The sequence below is a fragment of the Crocodylus siamensis genome, chromosome 1 (assembly GCF_052110815.1).
Source record: "Crocodylus siamensis isolate JL-2025a chromosome 1, ASM5211081v1, whole genome shotgun sequence".
Taxonomy (NCBI): Eukaryota; Metazoa; Chordata; order Crocodylia; family Crocodylidae; genus Crocodylus; species Crocodylus siamensis.
Window position 1 is genome coordinate 379,234,257 of NC_143395.1, and position 15,122 is coordinate 379,249,378.

A 15,122-nucleotide genomic window follows, 5' to 3' on the forward strand; every position below is an offset into this window, starting at 1 on the left:
CTGGCTGGGGCTTGAGGGTCTTCAATACTGGGGCTGTCAGTGTGTGAGCTAGCCCCACACTGTAGTACCCTCGTGTCCCAGTCAGCCCTTCCACAGCACATTAAGCCAGGTCAGAGCAGCCCTGGTCTGGCAGGCTGACTCCTGTGGCCCCTTGCCAACCGGGGCTGCTCCACCCAAGCTCCAAGTGCTGCAGTCCTGGGCGCATGTTCAAACACTGCACCTGGGAGCAATAAACTGCAGTGCAAACTGCTACATATTAATTGCACATGTAGATGCACCTGAGGTGTGTGTGTTTTGAATCTGCATTTACACTGACCCCATGAAATGTAAGAAAAAAATTGGAAATTTGTCTCCAACTAGCTCTCACCAAAAAATGTGACAGAATAATCTGTAATCTTGTAGCTCTATTATACTGAAAACACAGCCTAATCACAAGGGATTAAGTAGCTTTTTTCATATATTTATGCAGAACCCTGAACTGATGTGATAGATGTGTGAGTGCACATTTTATACTACTGTCAAAAAAGAACAAGCAGAATTTTAACACAAAGCCTCATGAGCATTAAATCACAGGGAATTGTCTAATCTCATTCTGGCAGTGTGGCAAGAGAAAATACTTGTAATTTTTGCAAGATAGCCAAGCAGCACACCAGTGTCATTACACAGCATTTATTTACTTTGAAAAGCACAGAAAAGTGGAGTGTGATTTTAAACCAGTTCATAAATGGCCTTTTCTGTTACTCTGACATTTTTCCACTGGCAATTATTTGCAGATGTGATTTAGACACTGAAGATGTTTTGGTCTTTGATCTGAGTGTGCAACCAGATTCTTTGATTTCCAAATGACTTAACCTGTGCCTCCAAAAACCTGCAAGTACAAACCAGTATTCACAGTGATCAATGTCCACAGCTTGTAGTAGCAAAGATAGATACCAGGATTGAAGAATTAAATTTTCAGAATTAAATTCATCATGATGTAACACTTAAATACTGTGGTGATGAATGCTTCAGAAAACCCTCTGACATTTAAGGGGATGACCACTCATCAGTCATGCCCAACCACAATGCTCATTACTTTATACTCATTTCAGCTGCCATTGTCTCTAGTCTCTCTGGTGCTTTATATCCACCTAGCACATAACATAATGGAGTTCCTTTCCTGATTGGGAATTTCAAGCTATCACAATATATACATTATTACTACTAACAATCTGTCTTTCTGCTACAAAAATGTTCTTTTGCTTAGGCAGCAAGGTGATGGAGCAATGGGAAAACAGAGATATAGGGGAAAAATAACGTTGAAATCAGGCAAGATTTAATTAAAACAAAAATTTGTCTGACTTTTGTTTTATAGCTTTCTGGATTCCCCTTGCCTTGTAACATTTGAAGCGCACATATTTATGCCGTCCTTGTCAGTATAATAAGCTGTCCTTGTAAATTACACTGTGATATTTTCCTCAGGGATAAAGCTCAGCTTTTCATTTGGGTCTGAAAAGCAGCTCAATAAGCTTATTCTGCCCATTGAAGTTTCTGTTTTGCTGCTCTGCATATGATGCAAAATACACGAATGATACCGGAGAATGAATGTTCCTACATTCCTTATGTCAGTCAAAACAGGAGTGTTGGGAGGAAACAGGGCCATGCCCCACAGTACTGAAATCAAATAGCCATTACCTTGAAATGCCTCCCACGTATTTTTCTAATCAACAGTTTGACAGAAAATAATGTAACAAATTGTTTTGACTATGTAATACCATCCATAGGCTTCAGATGGGATGTGCAAAATTAATTATTTACCTCCAATTCCAAGGAAAAAGGTGAAGAAAGCATTTTGTGGAGCTTGATGATATGAAAACTGGAGGGGGATGTAGCACAATGAAAAGCACTTCAGTAACACCTGACAGAGGGTGCATCGACATGTGTAATTAACACAACATGATAAACTCCAGAGTCTGAGTGAACTGCTTCCAGGCACAGCATCTACATGTGCACCCAGAACAGCAGCAGGTTGAACCAGGGAGGAGCAAGCCCCTGGCTGGCTAGGCAAACTGAATGTAATTTACACCCCTGGTCACTGTCTACATGTGCATATCAGTGCAGTAAAGTAGCCCGCCATAAAACAGTACTTTCCACAACAGTACTATCCTATAACTGAGTTAACTTGTTTACTACACCTTAATACTGGAGCACATGTAGACTGTGATGCTTTCCTGCAGAGCTAATTAGTCAACTCTGCAGTAAAGTGCATGTGTAGATTCACCCAGAGAGATACAGGCCCCAAACCTACAGCATGATCCAGGTAGCTGGGCCCTTGTTCTCTCTCCAGAGCAAACCAGGGATCAGATTAAAACACTTGGGCTATTGTGACCTCTGAGTCATGCCCATTTGCTAAAAGAAAACAGATAAACCCTGACAGCATATTAGAAGAGGGGTCATCTAACAAGCAAATAACAACTCTGAGGGCTGGACATGAACTGATAGTAAAAGGAGAACTACCTGGGTTACTCTAGGAGTAACAGCAGTTCCGCAGCACATTATCTAATGAGGCTAAGGATAGACATCACACATAAACTGGTTTAAGTGATCAGAAACTGATTTAAACCTGTAACAGAAGTTCAGTGCACATAAGCCAGTTTGAAAATGGCTGAAACCGGTTTGAGATAAACCTGGTTGAATGTAGTATCAGACTTAACTGATTTGGATCAAAATGGTTTATACAATGTCTGTCCCAGAGCCCTTCCTGCTTTAAATTAAATCAGAGTCCCCCAGAATCTGAGCTGCTTTGCTGGGTTGGGCTCTGCTCTCTGCTCCAGCCCTGCAGGGCTGGCCCCTCCCTTCTGCTCCCTGGCTGCAGCTCTGGCAGAGACTGCAGACACAGCAGGGTGTGCCTGGCTTCCTCCACTCCCTGTTCAAGCAGGGATTCCCCCCTCCCTTCTGCCGTACACAGATACCTCTCAACCTTAGCTAGCATACCAAATGCTGTCTATGGTCCATGCTGTGGTAGACAGGACAAAGGCAGACATGACTGTGTCAGCTTAGGGCTTTTGGGAGCTAATCAACAGGTAGCTCCACTACTTGGAAAAACTGTTTAAGAAGAGCTTGAATTAATGGAGAGAGGCTGTTCTTAATTAGCTGATAAACACTGAGTTAGGGGTGATGAACCCTGTGTTATCAAGTCCCTGCTGGGGGTAGTGGGGGGAACCTGTCCGTAATCACAGCGTCTTGCTGGGGCTTGGCCATGTCAGCTCAGCACTGTGGAAGGGAAACGAGGGCTGCTCTAGCACCCCTGAGGTTTTAGCCTGAGCCACTGCAGGCACGTGCCTGCACTTTGTCAGTCCAGGTGGTCCGTATGGCCACAAACCAGTTTAGCTTAGCCAAGTTAGACTAACCTGTGATGAATCAGGTTTTCTGAATGTCTGTCCCTAGCCTGAGTGAAGGTTTTGTGAAGGTTTCAGAGTATTGCTGTCATATGAAGAAAATTCATCTTCAATATACATTTCCTTTATCTTTTCTTTTTTTTTAAAGAACACAAAGGACTATTGTCCAGTAAAACTTGAGGTAGAAATTTAATTTTTTTTTAAGCTCAAATTGTCCAAAGTGCTAGTGATTTTAAGGTGCCTGAATTTCAAGGGGCTCACTCCAAGAAGTCTTAAAGGAGTCTAATGGTCACAGAGCAAGTATTTGTCCTTTTATGAAAATTAGAGCCCTTTAAGTTAGCTTGGGGTGGGACAGGGTGGAAGTGAGTAGGAATTAAGGTACTAACACTCATTATAACATTTGGAAATGTAATTCTTTATAAAACTGACCAAGCTGAAGTCATACTTTTACAGATTATTCCTTTGTCCCATTTTAATTCTAACTGAAACAATTGTTCTTTAACCACCTTTTCCTGTAGCATGTTGGTACACTAGCAAGCAACTTGTGTTTAAGTTGGAGTCTCCTTGATATAAAATTGAGGGAGCTGCTGGCCTTGTATTAGCTGTGAAGATACCTTTCCTTTGGAACTCCCTTCATGACCTCACTTGGTTCAAAATACCCTGAATACAATGCTCTTCAGGGGGACACTGTTAAACTTATTTTTTACCTTAGCATCTGAAGAAGGGAAAGAATTTTCATTTGCTTGATTTTGTTGGCTGCGGTGTCACAAGGGGTGAAACTGCTCAAGTTTAGTTAGAATGAAGGTAATCTTGAAGTGTGTATTTTAGTGGCATTACTGATGCTGAGGATGAAAGGATAGAGGCCCAGAATGTTTTATAATTTAAAATGAATAAATAAATGATCTCTCACTTCCATGTTTCAGGGCTGTTGGTTGTAGCTGTGTTCATCTAAGGACATACAACAGCAGACTCTCCCTATGCCTGAAAGCTTGCAAAGAACAATTTTCCCAACTATTTAGTTGGTCTAATGAAAATTAGGTAAATTAATTTCAAAGTTTAACCTGAAAAATGGGGAGGGGGGGATTAATCAAAGGGTCTGATCCAAGCTAACAGAAATGAATGGAACAATACTCACTGATTTCAATGGTTTCAGTGATCTCCATGATATATTATTATCGTTGTTGTTTAGATTTACATCCTACCTCATCCAAAAGGGCTCAGGGCAAACAGACCAGATTAATAGAAGTGTGTAAGCACCTATCTGTATCTTTAGGCACATATATGCTTTGGTAATTTTGGTCCAAAGAATGCAAGTAGCAAAGAGGCACTTTGGATTTTTTTTTTTAATTATCTGTGAAGAACTAAAGTGTTATTGATAACATCAGTAAATAAACATGTTTGTTTGCAATCGTAATTTGTCAGTTGACAGTGCCCTGATAGTTGTCTAAAGCCTATTGCTACAGATAGACTCTTTTCCAATTATCTATAGAAATAACCTAGAAAATGTAAAGCTTTTTTCACAATAAAGACCTTAGATATCAAGTGATCTGTTATTACTGTGGGTGACTGTTACATGGTTTCTCTGTCACTGCATTTGTTTTCTGTTCATAAAAAAAAAAACTTAATAGCTTTTTTAAAGTAACGACTTTGTAGCCTTAGACATTTTTTAACATCAAATGAACCTTTGTTTTGGAAGGAAGATGGTTGCTCTTTTGTAGACTATTCACTTTATGCATGGCTATGCGGAAGCCTGCTATTCTCATTCTTGGATTAATGAAGCTTGAACACAATCAGTTCTTGTTTACCAATAGTAGAGCTCAGATTTGGTTTATTAACAAGAGATGCAAATTTCACAAGTTTAAATCTTTGCTAGAACAATGATCTCTAGTTTTATAAATACCTGGTGAATGGAGCTTGGTGGCTGATGCTGCTAATCGTTTTGGGGATGAAACAGTGGATCTGTTAGCATCTTGATCTTTTTGAACTTCTTTCTTCAAACCTGCTAAAAAATAGACATCCACTAATAGGTTATTTGTAATTATTCCGTAACTGTTTTATTTTTTTTTTCTTCTGTATAACTGCCGTGCGGCACTCTCACATTTATGTAACCTTGAAGTCTTAACTAGTAAGCTAAATGAGAGCTTCGTATTTTTCTCTGTTGGCAGTAAGCTACACATGCGCATTTTGTAGATTTTATTTCTTATCTAGAAGTGTTATTTTTGCAGAAATGAAACTTATGTAAAAAGTCTGCCTAGCAATTACTATGTAAAAGAAACTATCCTATCCCTGTATGCTCAGCTTATATCGTAGTTAGTGTCACAGAGGCAGTCCAACCAACATCTATAAAGAGGCAAAGAAACAGAAAACAGCAGAGACGACGACCGGAAAACTCCATAGGCCCGATCACCCTATAGACCGGTTCTCAGCCTCTCCATCTGGGCGTACCCCAGCGAAGACAAAGGCCTCAAAAATCCGACAACTGACAACGATTCACCATGTTACAGTTTTGTACTGTATATCCCACTCATGAGCTGTTGACCAGTTCTGGGACTATGGAGCCGGAAGCTGCACCTAGCTTTGGACTAGCTCCACTGTTGGAACGCAAGGGCTGGCTCTGGAACCCCCTGAACCAACAGACCCCCTTTGTATCCAGCACACTGTAACTGAAGAAACATCGGAGACTCCACTCCTCGACTGCCTCTCATCGTAGCTTAGACTGAATATCTACGCTCGCTATACTTGTATTTACTGCAGCTTCTTTCCAACCGGCCTCCCCTCTTATTCGTAAGAGGGTGAGGCCAGGTGAGTGAATAAAATCTTTTTGTTTTATCCTATATCTACTCTGTAATAACTTCTATTACTAACATCGCATCTAAATGAGCCGTTGACCAGTTCTGGGACTACAGAGCCGGCAGCCGCACCTAGCTTTGGACTAATTCCACTGTTGGAGAGCAAGGGCTGGCTCTGGAACCTCGTGAACCAAGGACACCCTATAAATTAAGAAACATTAACAACTTACTCTAAGTCGTCTACTTGTGCCAACTCGGCGAACCTCGAGGGCAGCTATAAAGCTACCTCCAATCCCGCCCCACAAGCCGTGCGCTCGCACAGCTCCGCAAAGCCCGCGGCTCCCCTAAGCGGTGCCGGAGCCGCTAGCCCGGCATTCCGCCACATATTCAAGAACAAATCTCTAGGAAGCATAACAGCAGAGAAAAGTATAAGCATTTTGCCAGTAATTTTTAAAGTCAAATACTGAAAGGCTTGTGTATGCATTTGCACATGCACAAACACATATGTCCAATAAGCAATGAGCATACAAAGCTTTCAGTGATGTGCACAAACTGGGCATTTAAATAAGCAAATATCCAGTTATATGCCTAGCTGCCTTGTGCTGCTGCAAGTGTGTAACTCCATACCAGCCAATGGTGGAGTTAACCAGAACAATGGAACAGGTTGCTTGCATTAAATACAATGCTATGTTAATGAGTGTAAACAATGTTAAGTTAATGAGTGTAAACCAATCACCACCAAATCAGTGCAGGTTGATGAGGCACAGGCACATGACAGAGAGGTCTATGCCATTATTTTTGCTGCCGATAAAGCTGAGCCAGTTTACGGTTTGAGTTCACCGCAGTGGTGCTCTTTCACCATCTCAGTGGATCTCTTTGACTCTTTCATTCCTGGACTGTGCATGTACACCATTTTCCTTGCAGCCACTAGTCCCTGCCACTGACAGGGTGATGCACTGGGGCTCTCCTTGGCTATGAACCATGGAAACTTTGGGTTAGCCTTTACACTTCTATAATTGTTAAGCAGAAGAAAGTAATTTGGCCTTTACTATTTGCTCCTGCAACTTCTAGAGTTCTTCAGTGGCCGGCTCGTGAAGGCTCATCATCTCCCTTGGTTTTGTAATCAGAGAATTCTGGTACCAAGGAATTCCTTCCCCGCCGGAAGCTTAGGCTGTCTGTCCCTGCTGCTCACTGTGAAAATGACCATACTATACACATAGTAATGTGCAATCACTGATCTGCTGTTTTACCTGACATCTGACAGTCAGAAGATAAGGGTGGAAGAAACAAATTATATTGATTGAAAAGGGGGGAGACGTACTATGTTTCAAGGTGTTCCACTGTAATTATTATGTGTTTGCTCTACAGTAAGTGGGATCTAAACCACAGTATTTTAGCAGCTATTTCATTCCAGTGTAAATTGCCCAGTTTAGCTTTGCTTACTGCAGGAGAGGGAACTAGATACACAAAAGAGCTGCAATGAATCAGTTGATATGTGTTCATATGCAATTCTGCTCCCTCACACATACCCCCTGAGAGCAGTGTAAATGTTCTGTCCACAGCCACAGTATTCTGCTCAGTCAAGATAAAAAGTACAAAACATAAGAAAACAAAGTGAAAACCCTAAACATTAAAATACATTTTCTCATTTGCTTTATTTTGCAGTCTCAGTGCTAATACAAGCACACAATAAATGCACAGTAACAACTACACAGTAGCATGTTGTGTAGACATGCCCACTGGGCACCTGATATAGGAAAAAAAAGCCACTATGTTTTGCTACTACTTAAAGCCACCACAATGATGAGTTATAATAGTTGGGCCAGTCCAAAACCTAAGACCTTGTTCTACTATGCATTAGGCAAATCTCTCTAACACACCTGGGAAACAGAGATTAATTTGATGAGTTTATATGAAGATTAAAATTCTTCAGGGAGATTTTTCTGGGATTAGGGCAGTTTTCACTCAATCCAAAGTTATAGTTTATCACAATAATAGTTACACCATTATAATGCTTGGTTTGTTGCTACACCCACTTCCCTTTCACCACTGCACATCTTAAAAGCCACACACAAACGGACATTTGCAGCACACAAGTAGTAGTTTTTTGGTCCAAAAAACCAAGAACTATGCTCATATTCTGCAGCACCATCTAACAGCTCTTTATTAACTCTACATATATAGCATGTGCGTACATGTATATGCATGCACACACACATACACAGATCTAAATTCTTATCTCAATTACAGCAGTATTACCTACACTAAAGCTACTTCAGATCAACAATATTGTAACAGAGACTAGAACAGTTCTCCTATAAAATACTATGCATTTCTAAATGAAGTCTAAAGGAGAAAATGGGAAAGTAATATTTTTGGCCTGACTATCCATAGGGTTATTGTTAGAGTATAATAGAATTTTTCCCCATAATATTTGAAGGAACATTATGGAAGCTATATTACAGTAGTTAAAAGTAAGTAAGAAATCACTTGTTAGTTTTTGCACTCAGTGCCATGGATGGGACTCTCTGTTAAATGACTTGTGTTCAGTGCAGTATTAGCTCAAGATATAATTTGATTTCATAGATTTCATAGACATTAGGGCTGGAAGGGACCTCGGGAGATCATCGAGTCCAGCCCCCTGCCCAAAGGGCAGGAAGTCAGCTGGGGTCATAGGATCCCAGCAAGATAAGCATCCAATTTACTCTTGAAGGTGTTCAATGTAGGTGCTTGAACCACCTCCGCTGGCAGACTGTTCCAGACCTTGGGGGCTTGGACAGTAAAGAAATTCTTCCTTATGTCCAGCCTGAAACGGTCTTGCAGGAGTTTGTGACCGTTCGACCTCGTCATCCCATGGGGCGCTCTGGTGAACAGATGTTCCCCCAGATCCTGGTGGTCACCCCTGATAAACTTCTAGGTGGCCATCAGATCACCCCTGAGCCTGCGCTTTTCCAGGCTAAAGAGTCCCATGGTTCTCAGCCTGTCATCGTAAGATCTGTTTTCCTGACCTCTGATCATGTGCGTGGCTCTCCTCTGGACTCTCTCAAGCTTCTCCACATCCTTTTTGAATTGTGGAGCCCAAAACTGGACGCAGTACTCCAGCTGCGGCCTCACTAAGGCCGAGTACAAGGGGAGAATGACGTCCCGGGATTTGCTCGAGAAGCATCTATGGATGCACGCCAGCATTTTGGTCGCTTTACTAGCCGCAGCATCGCATTGGAGGCTCATGTTCATCTTGTGGTCAATGATGACCCCCAAGTCTTTTTCTTCTGTAGTGCTAACCAACGTAGCACTGCCAAGCCTATAAGGGTGCTGCAGGTTTTTCCTCCCAAGGTGGAGAACCTTGCATTTTTCGGTGTTAAACACCATCAGGTTCTCGTCCGCCCATTTGCTGAGCCTGTCCAGGTCAGCCTGGATCACCCGCCTATCTTCTGGCGTGGATGCTTTGCCCCAAAGTTTGGTGTCATCGGCGAACTTGGCCAGTCCACTCCTGACTCCAATATCCACATCATTAATGAATATGTTGAACAGTATGGGTCCCAGGACAGAGCCTTGAGGGACCCCACTGGTCACAGGGCACCACGATGAGTGACTGCCATCAATCACAACCTTCTGGGTCCGACCACGAAGCCAATTTCCCAGCCAGCGGATCGTGGTGGAGCCGAGGCCACAACTGGGCAGTTTGGCCAAGAGGTGATCATGGGATACCAGATCAAAAGCTTTTTTGAAGTCAAGATATATGACATCAATCTCTTCTCCCTTGTCCAGGTGATAGGTCACCTGGTCATAGAAGGAAATGAGATTGGTCAAACAAGACCTACCTGCAACAAACCCATGCTGGCTGTCCCTTAGAATGTTAGCCTGGGCCAGTCCCTCAAGGATGGCCTCCTTAATAAACTTTTCTAGGATCTTCCCCAGGATAGAAGTCAGGCTAATGGGCCTGTAGTTAGCCGGATCCACTCTCCTCCCTTTCTTGAAGATCGGCACCACATTGGCCTTCTTCCAGTCTTTGGGCACTACACCGGAGCGCCAGGAGTTTTCAAAGATCCGTGCCAGGGGCTGGGCTATGACGCTCGCCAGCACCTTGAGTACCCTGGGGTGCAGATTGTCAGGGCCAGCTGACTTGAAGGTATCCAGCTTCTCAAGGTGTTCCTTCGCGAGGTCAGCATTTATGGAGGGTAGGGGATCCCCCTCACCCAGATTTCCCTGTCCCATAGCAGGCATGGGCATCCCGTGTGACTGATGAAAGACTGACGCAAAGTACCTATTTAATAGGTTGGCTTTTTCCTGGGTGTCAGTTGTCAGTTGCCCCATCTGGTTTAGCAGGGGTCCAACATTGCCCTTGCTTTTCCTCCGGCTCCCCACGTATCTGAAAAAGGACTTTTTGTTGTCCTTGATGCCTGAAGCTAGTTGGAGTTCAGTTGCAGCCTTGGCTTTCCTGGTTTGCTCCCTGCAGGACTGGACCAGCGCGGAGTAATCCTCCTTGGAGGTGAATCCCGTCCTCCATCCTTTGTAGGCTTTCCTTTTTAGCCACAGGAGGTCCGCTAGGTCTCTGGAGAGCCAGGGGGGCTGCTGTGCCTTCTTGCTGCCTTTCCTCCATGTTGGAATAGATTTAGCTTGTGCACTAAGGATCGCTTCCTTGAGAAGCAACCACTCTTCTTGAACTCCCAACTCCCTGTGGTCATGGTCCCTGAGGGCCTGACTGACTAGCCTCTTGAGCTTGTCAAAGTCGGCTTTTCTGAAGTCAAGGACTTCTGTGTTGCTGACTGACTTGCCAGCTTTACGGTGGATGGTGAAGGTGATCAGCTCGTGGTCGCTGTCACCCAACTTCCCATCAATCACTAGGTCGCCGATTAGGTCGTCCCCTGTAGCCAGTACCAGGTCAAGCAGCGCTTTGCCTCTCGTTGGCCCATAGACTTCTTGAGTCAGGTAGAGGTCATCCACGCACGAGAGAAAGCTTTGCGACCGCTCAGATTTAGCTGAGTGATCTTCCCACGAGATGTCCGGGTAATTGAAGTCAATCAATGACAATCAAGGTCCTGGAGCAAGCGGCCTCAGTCAGTTCCCGGGCGAACTCCTGGTCAAGCTCGGGACTTTGAGTGGGAGGTCTGTAGTAGACTCCCACTGTTGTGTCCCCTGTGCCGAATTCCCCACGAATTTTTACCCAGAGGGTCTCTAGCTGTCCATGCCGGTCGCCAACATCAGCTTGCAGGGACATGTAGCTTTCCTTCACATAGAGAGCTACACCCCCGCCCCTTTTGTCAACACGATCCCTCCTGTACAGGGTATAGCCCTCTATACCCGTGGTCCAGTCATGGGTGGAGTCCCACCAGGTCTCCGTTATCCCAATGACATCATATTTCTTTGCACTGAGCAGGAGGACGAGCTCGTCCTGCTTGTTGCCCAGGCTCCTGGCATTGAATTGACTTGTGTACACACAAAGAAATCTCTAGCTTACATTAAGCCCATTACATTTGAGTTAGCTGGCCTGTACAGGAGATATGGGTTGAAGTGGATTCTCTAGCTAGAAATGCACTGGAAACTTGACTATGTACTTTCAATATGCAGCAAGTGTGGATAGGGAGAGTACACCACCATGAAATCAAGCCTAATAGCAAACTGAACCATCTGTTATAATAGTATGGAAAGAGAAACACAGTTAAATTTCCATCATTCTTAGGCAGTTCAAAAGATAAATTCAAATCAGTCCAATACTCAGCAGTGTATGATAAAAACTTCCCAGTATATCTCCAGGCTCCCCTGTTCCAGGGTTTGAGGACATTCTGCTTCACACATCCAGTTCAGTCCATTCCTATCATTTGAGACGAAGATTCTCATTTGTGATTAGTACTTTTTACAAAGAAGTGACTGGGATATACATTTTCTGGATCTGTCACTTGCTACACAGTACTTTATTGGTGAGCAGGACACAAAACAATTTTATAGTGCCATTTCATTACTGAGGCTGAGTGAAAGCTACCTATAATGGGAGCTGCGAGACATAAAACAGAGTTCATTTTATAAGTTATAGTTTATGTAGTACAGAGTCAAGAATTATACTCTTGCATGGCCTTGAATTTTCTGTGGTTTGCAAGTAAGATTTGGAGGCACAAATGGGCCATCTGCCAGGATACCCAGGAAATTAGTCCATGGCAAATGTGAAACAAAGATATACTGTATAAGGGAGCTGTATTCTTCTTATGCTTTTAGCAATAACGAGAAACATAAAAATACTTAATTTTTTATTTTGCAAGCAGTATTGAACAAGGAACTCATGGGGGATTAGTAAACGCTCTTAACCCCAACCACAAAGCAGGCAGTAAAATCTCCGAATTAAAGCCCATTTTAAATAAGAGAGACTGCAGGAAAAATAGTCAGCAGCAACACAATGCCAGGCTAATAAGACATACTTTATTACTACATAATATGCTTTACACAAAGGGCTTATATGATTTGCACTAATAGCAATGAGAGCTGTAACCAGGCATTGAGTACAAGAATCGAATCCACAAAGCATCACAGAGTATTTTGTGGCAAAGGATACCATAAAGAGATGTTTCCCTCTAGAGCTGGGTACGATGATTCTGAAGAAGGTTGCAAGTAAAGATACAAATAAGTACTTTGACAGCCACCTTACAGGAAAGGAAAACAAAAAAATGAGTAACAAAGAAAACAAACAGAACTGATTGTCTTCCTTCAGTTTACATGAGTGTGAAGGTTTTTAAGGTAAGATGCAAGAAGCAAATCTAACTTAGGGTGGTAAAATGGGAATGTTTTGAATATATGGAGAAGTGCAAGCAACAGAATACCCCAACTGGGAAGAGTTGGCAAGTGGGGTACAGGAGGTTGCTGGAGCAGAATGAGGGGTGAGGAAACTGATGGATACTAAGTCAAATGTGTAAGATGAAAGTCCACTGACAAATGTTGTTAAAAAAAAAGAAAGGCAATTTAAAATTAGTTTGGAAGACAGATAAGGAGCTAACGATAGGTGTTGATAGTTATAGTTCTGCTTTTGGGAGTGAAAGTAGTCTGGCAGCTGTAGGGCATCTACATGAGACGTTTACTGCGGAGTAGACTAATTAGCTCTGCAGTAAACATCATGTGTCTACACATGTGGCCCTATTAGGCCACAGGAAACTAATTAACTCTGCAGCAGGACAGTACTTGAAAATTCAAGTACTATCTTGCTGCAGAGTTTTTTTTACTTTGTAGCACCTCATGTGTACACACTGACAGCTGGCTGGGGCACAAGGGTGCGTGGGCTGCCTGCCAACTAGCCCTGCACTAGAGTATCTTTGTGCCCCAGCCAGCCCTTCTGCAGCACGCTGAGCTCGGTTGGAGCAGCCCCAGGCTGGCACATTAAACCCCAAGTCACCTTGCTAGCTGGGGCTGCTCTGACCTGGCTTAATGTGCTGCAGTCCCAGAAACATGTGTTAGTGTAGTGCCCAAGAGCAATAAACTCTGGCACAATAAGCACCAGAGCTTATTGCTTCACCTTAATAGCACATATATATGTGCCCATAGTTTGGCCACCCTGGTGCTCACCAGGAAGGGATTTAGGATTACCATAAAAAGGCTAAAGCCAGACCAATCCCCAAAAGCAAGCTTGTCATCCACAGGCAAATTTCTGAGAGAGAAGCTGCCCCTGGTACTATATCTTACAACAGGATTCATCATCTCTCTCTCTCTCTCTCATATATATGAAAAAAATATATATATGTTTTTGTTGAAATCCAAAGATTCAAAATATATGTTGGTTTCTTTGAATGTTCCCCTGGGACAAAATATTTCTTAAAAAGAAAATGTTTCACACTTTTTAATTCCTGAAAATTCTGAAAGTGTTTTAATTTTATTTTTATGAACTGTCCTTTGTATATACTTATTAGTCTTCTTAAACTTGTTGATACTAGTATGAAAAATATTTTAAAATACATACGTTCTAATATAATTTGACTGGATATTTTCTAAGTCAAAAAAGTTTGGTCTCCAATTTGATACAGAAAATAATGTTTCCATTGGTACTAAAAGTCTTCTGGGTGATTTTAAAAATAAAGACAACAAAAAAAATTCAGTTATTATGTCATATTATAACAAGTCAGTAGTAGTTGTGCGTAATAGGAAATACTGAAATAAATACTGTAAAACAGTAACATTTGCTTTAAAATGTTTTGATATTTTAAAAAAATTAAAATTTAGATATGGGCAGCAAAAACTTGGGCCTTTTAACAAACTGAATCAAGTCTTAAAATAGAAATTTGAAATGCAAAGTCACGTCCTTGGTGAGTAATAAGACATCCATGCACACATTGTTTGAGACAAAATGAGCAAAGCTAGAAATATGGATTCTGTGGAATAAGAACAATCTAATTCTCCTTGGAGGCTCTGTATATCCTTTGATCTATTAGATGCCGAAAGGATGTGAATAAATAAGTAGATGTAGAAGAAAGACTACATAGTTGTTGAAGTAGAACCAACTAACACTTGTACTTTGCCTTTTTGTGTTTGTTTCAAGTTTCAAGTCACCTGATAAGGGGAAAAAGGACAAAAACTATTTCCTTGGCTCATTGGAAGGTGATTATTTTCCTCCTTTCTTTAAAGAGAGACAGTTTTATACAAGCTAGCTAGTACAAAAAAAGCAAAGACAATAGTAATAAACTATAGTCCTAAAATCAAAGTCCAGCACATAGGGCACCTATACACGTGCAGGGAGGCTGCTCCGACATGCTGCAATTACAGCGTGTCAGAGCAGACTTGATAAATTGTGGTAATTACCGCACTCTATAGGACTCCAGCAGGATATGTATCAGTGTCCCTGCATGGAAAAATGGCAGTTGGGGAGCTTTGACTAAAGTTTGTTCGATGAGCTTAGTTAAAGCACCCCACTGCCATTTTTCAGTACCGGGCTGCTGATACATGTGACGCTCTGGGCGCTTTAATTAGAGCTGCTCCAACAGCC

The 15,122-nt window shown here is 42.3% G+C and overlaps 1 protein-coding gene across 1 annotated transcript in view; it reads right to left on the reverse strand.

Annotated features, from left to right (window-relative positions):
- MTUS2 (microtubule associated scaffold protein 2) overlaps positions 1-15,122 on the reverse strand; it is a 545,233-nt gene that overhangs the window by 112,844 nt on the left and 417,267 nt on the right. Inside the window, exon 7 of the mRNA XM_090028232.1 lies at positions 5,278-5,379. Within this exon, the coding sequence (XP_089884358.1) occupies positions 5,278-5,379 (102 nt within the window). The remainder of the gene's footprint in view (positions 1-5,277; positions 5,380-15,122) is intronic.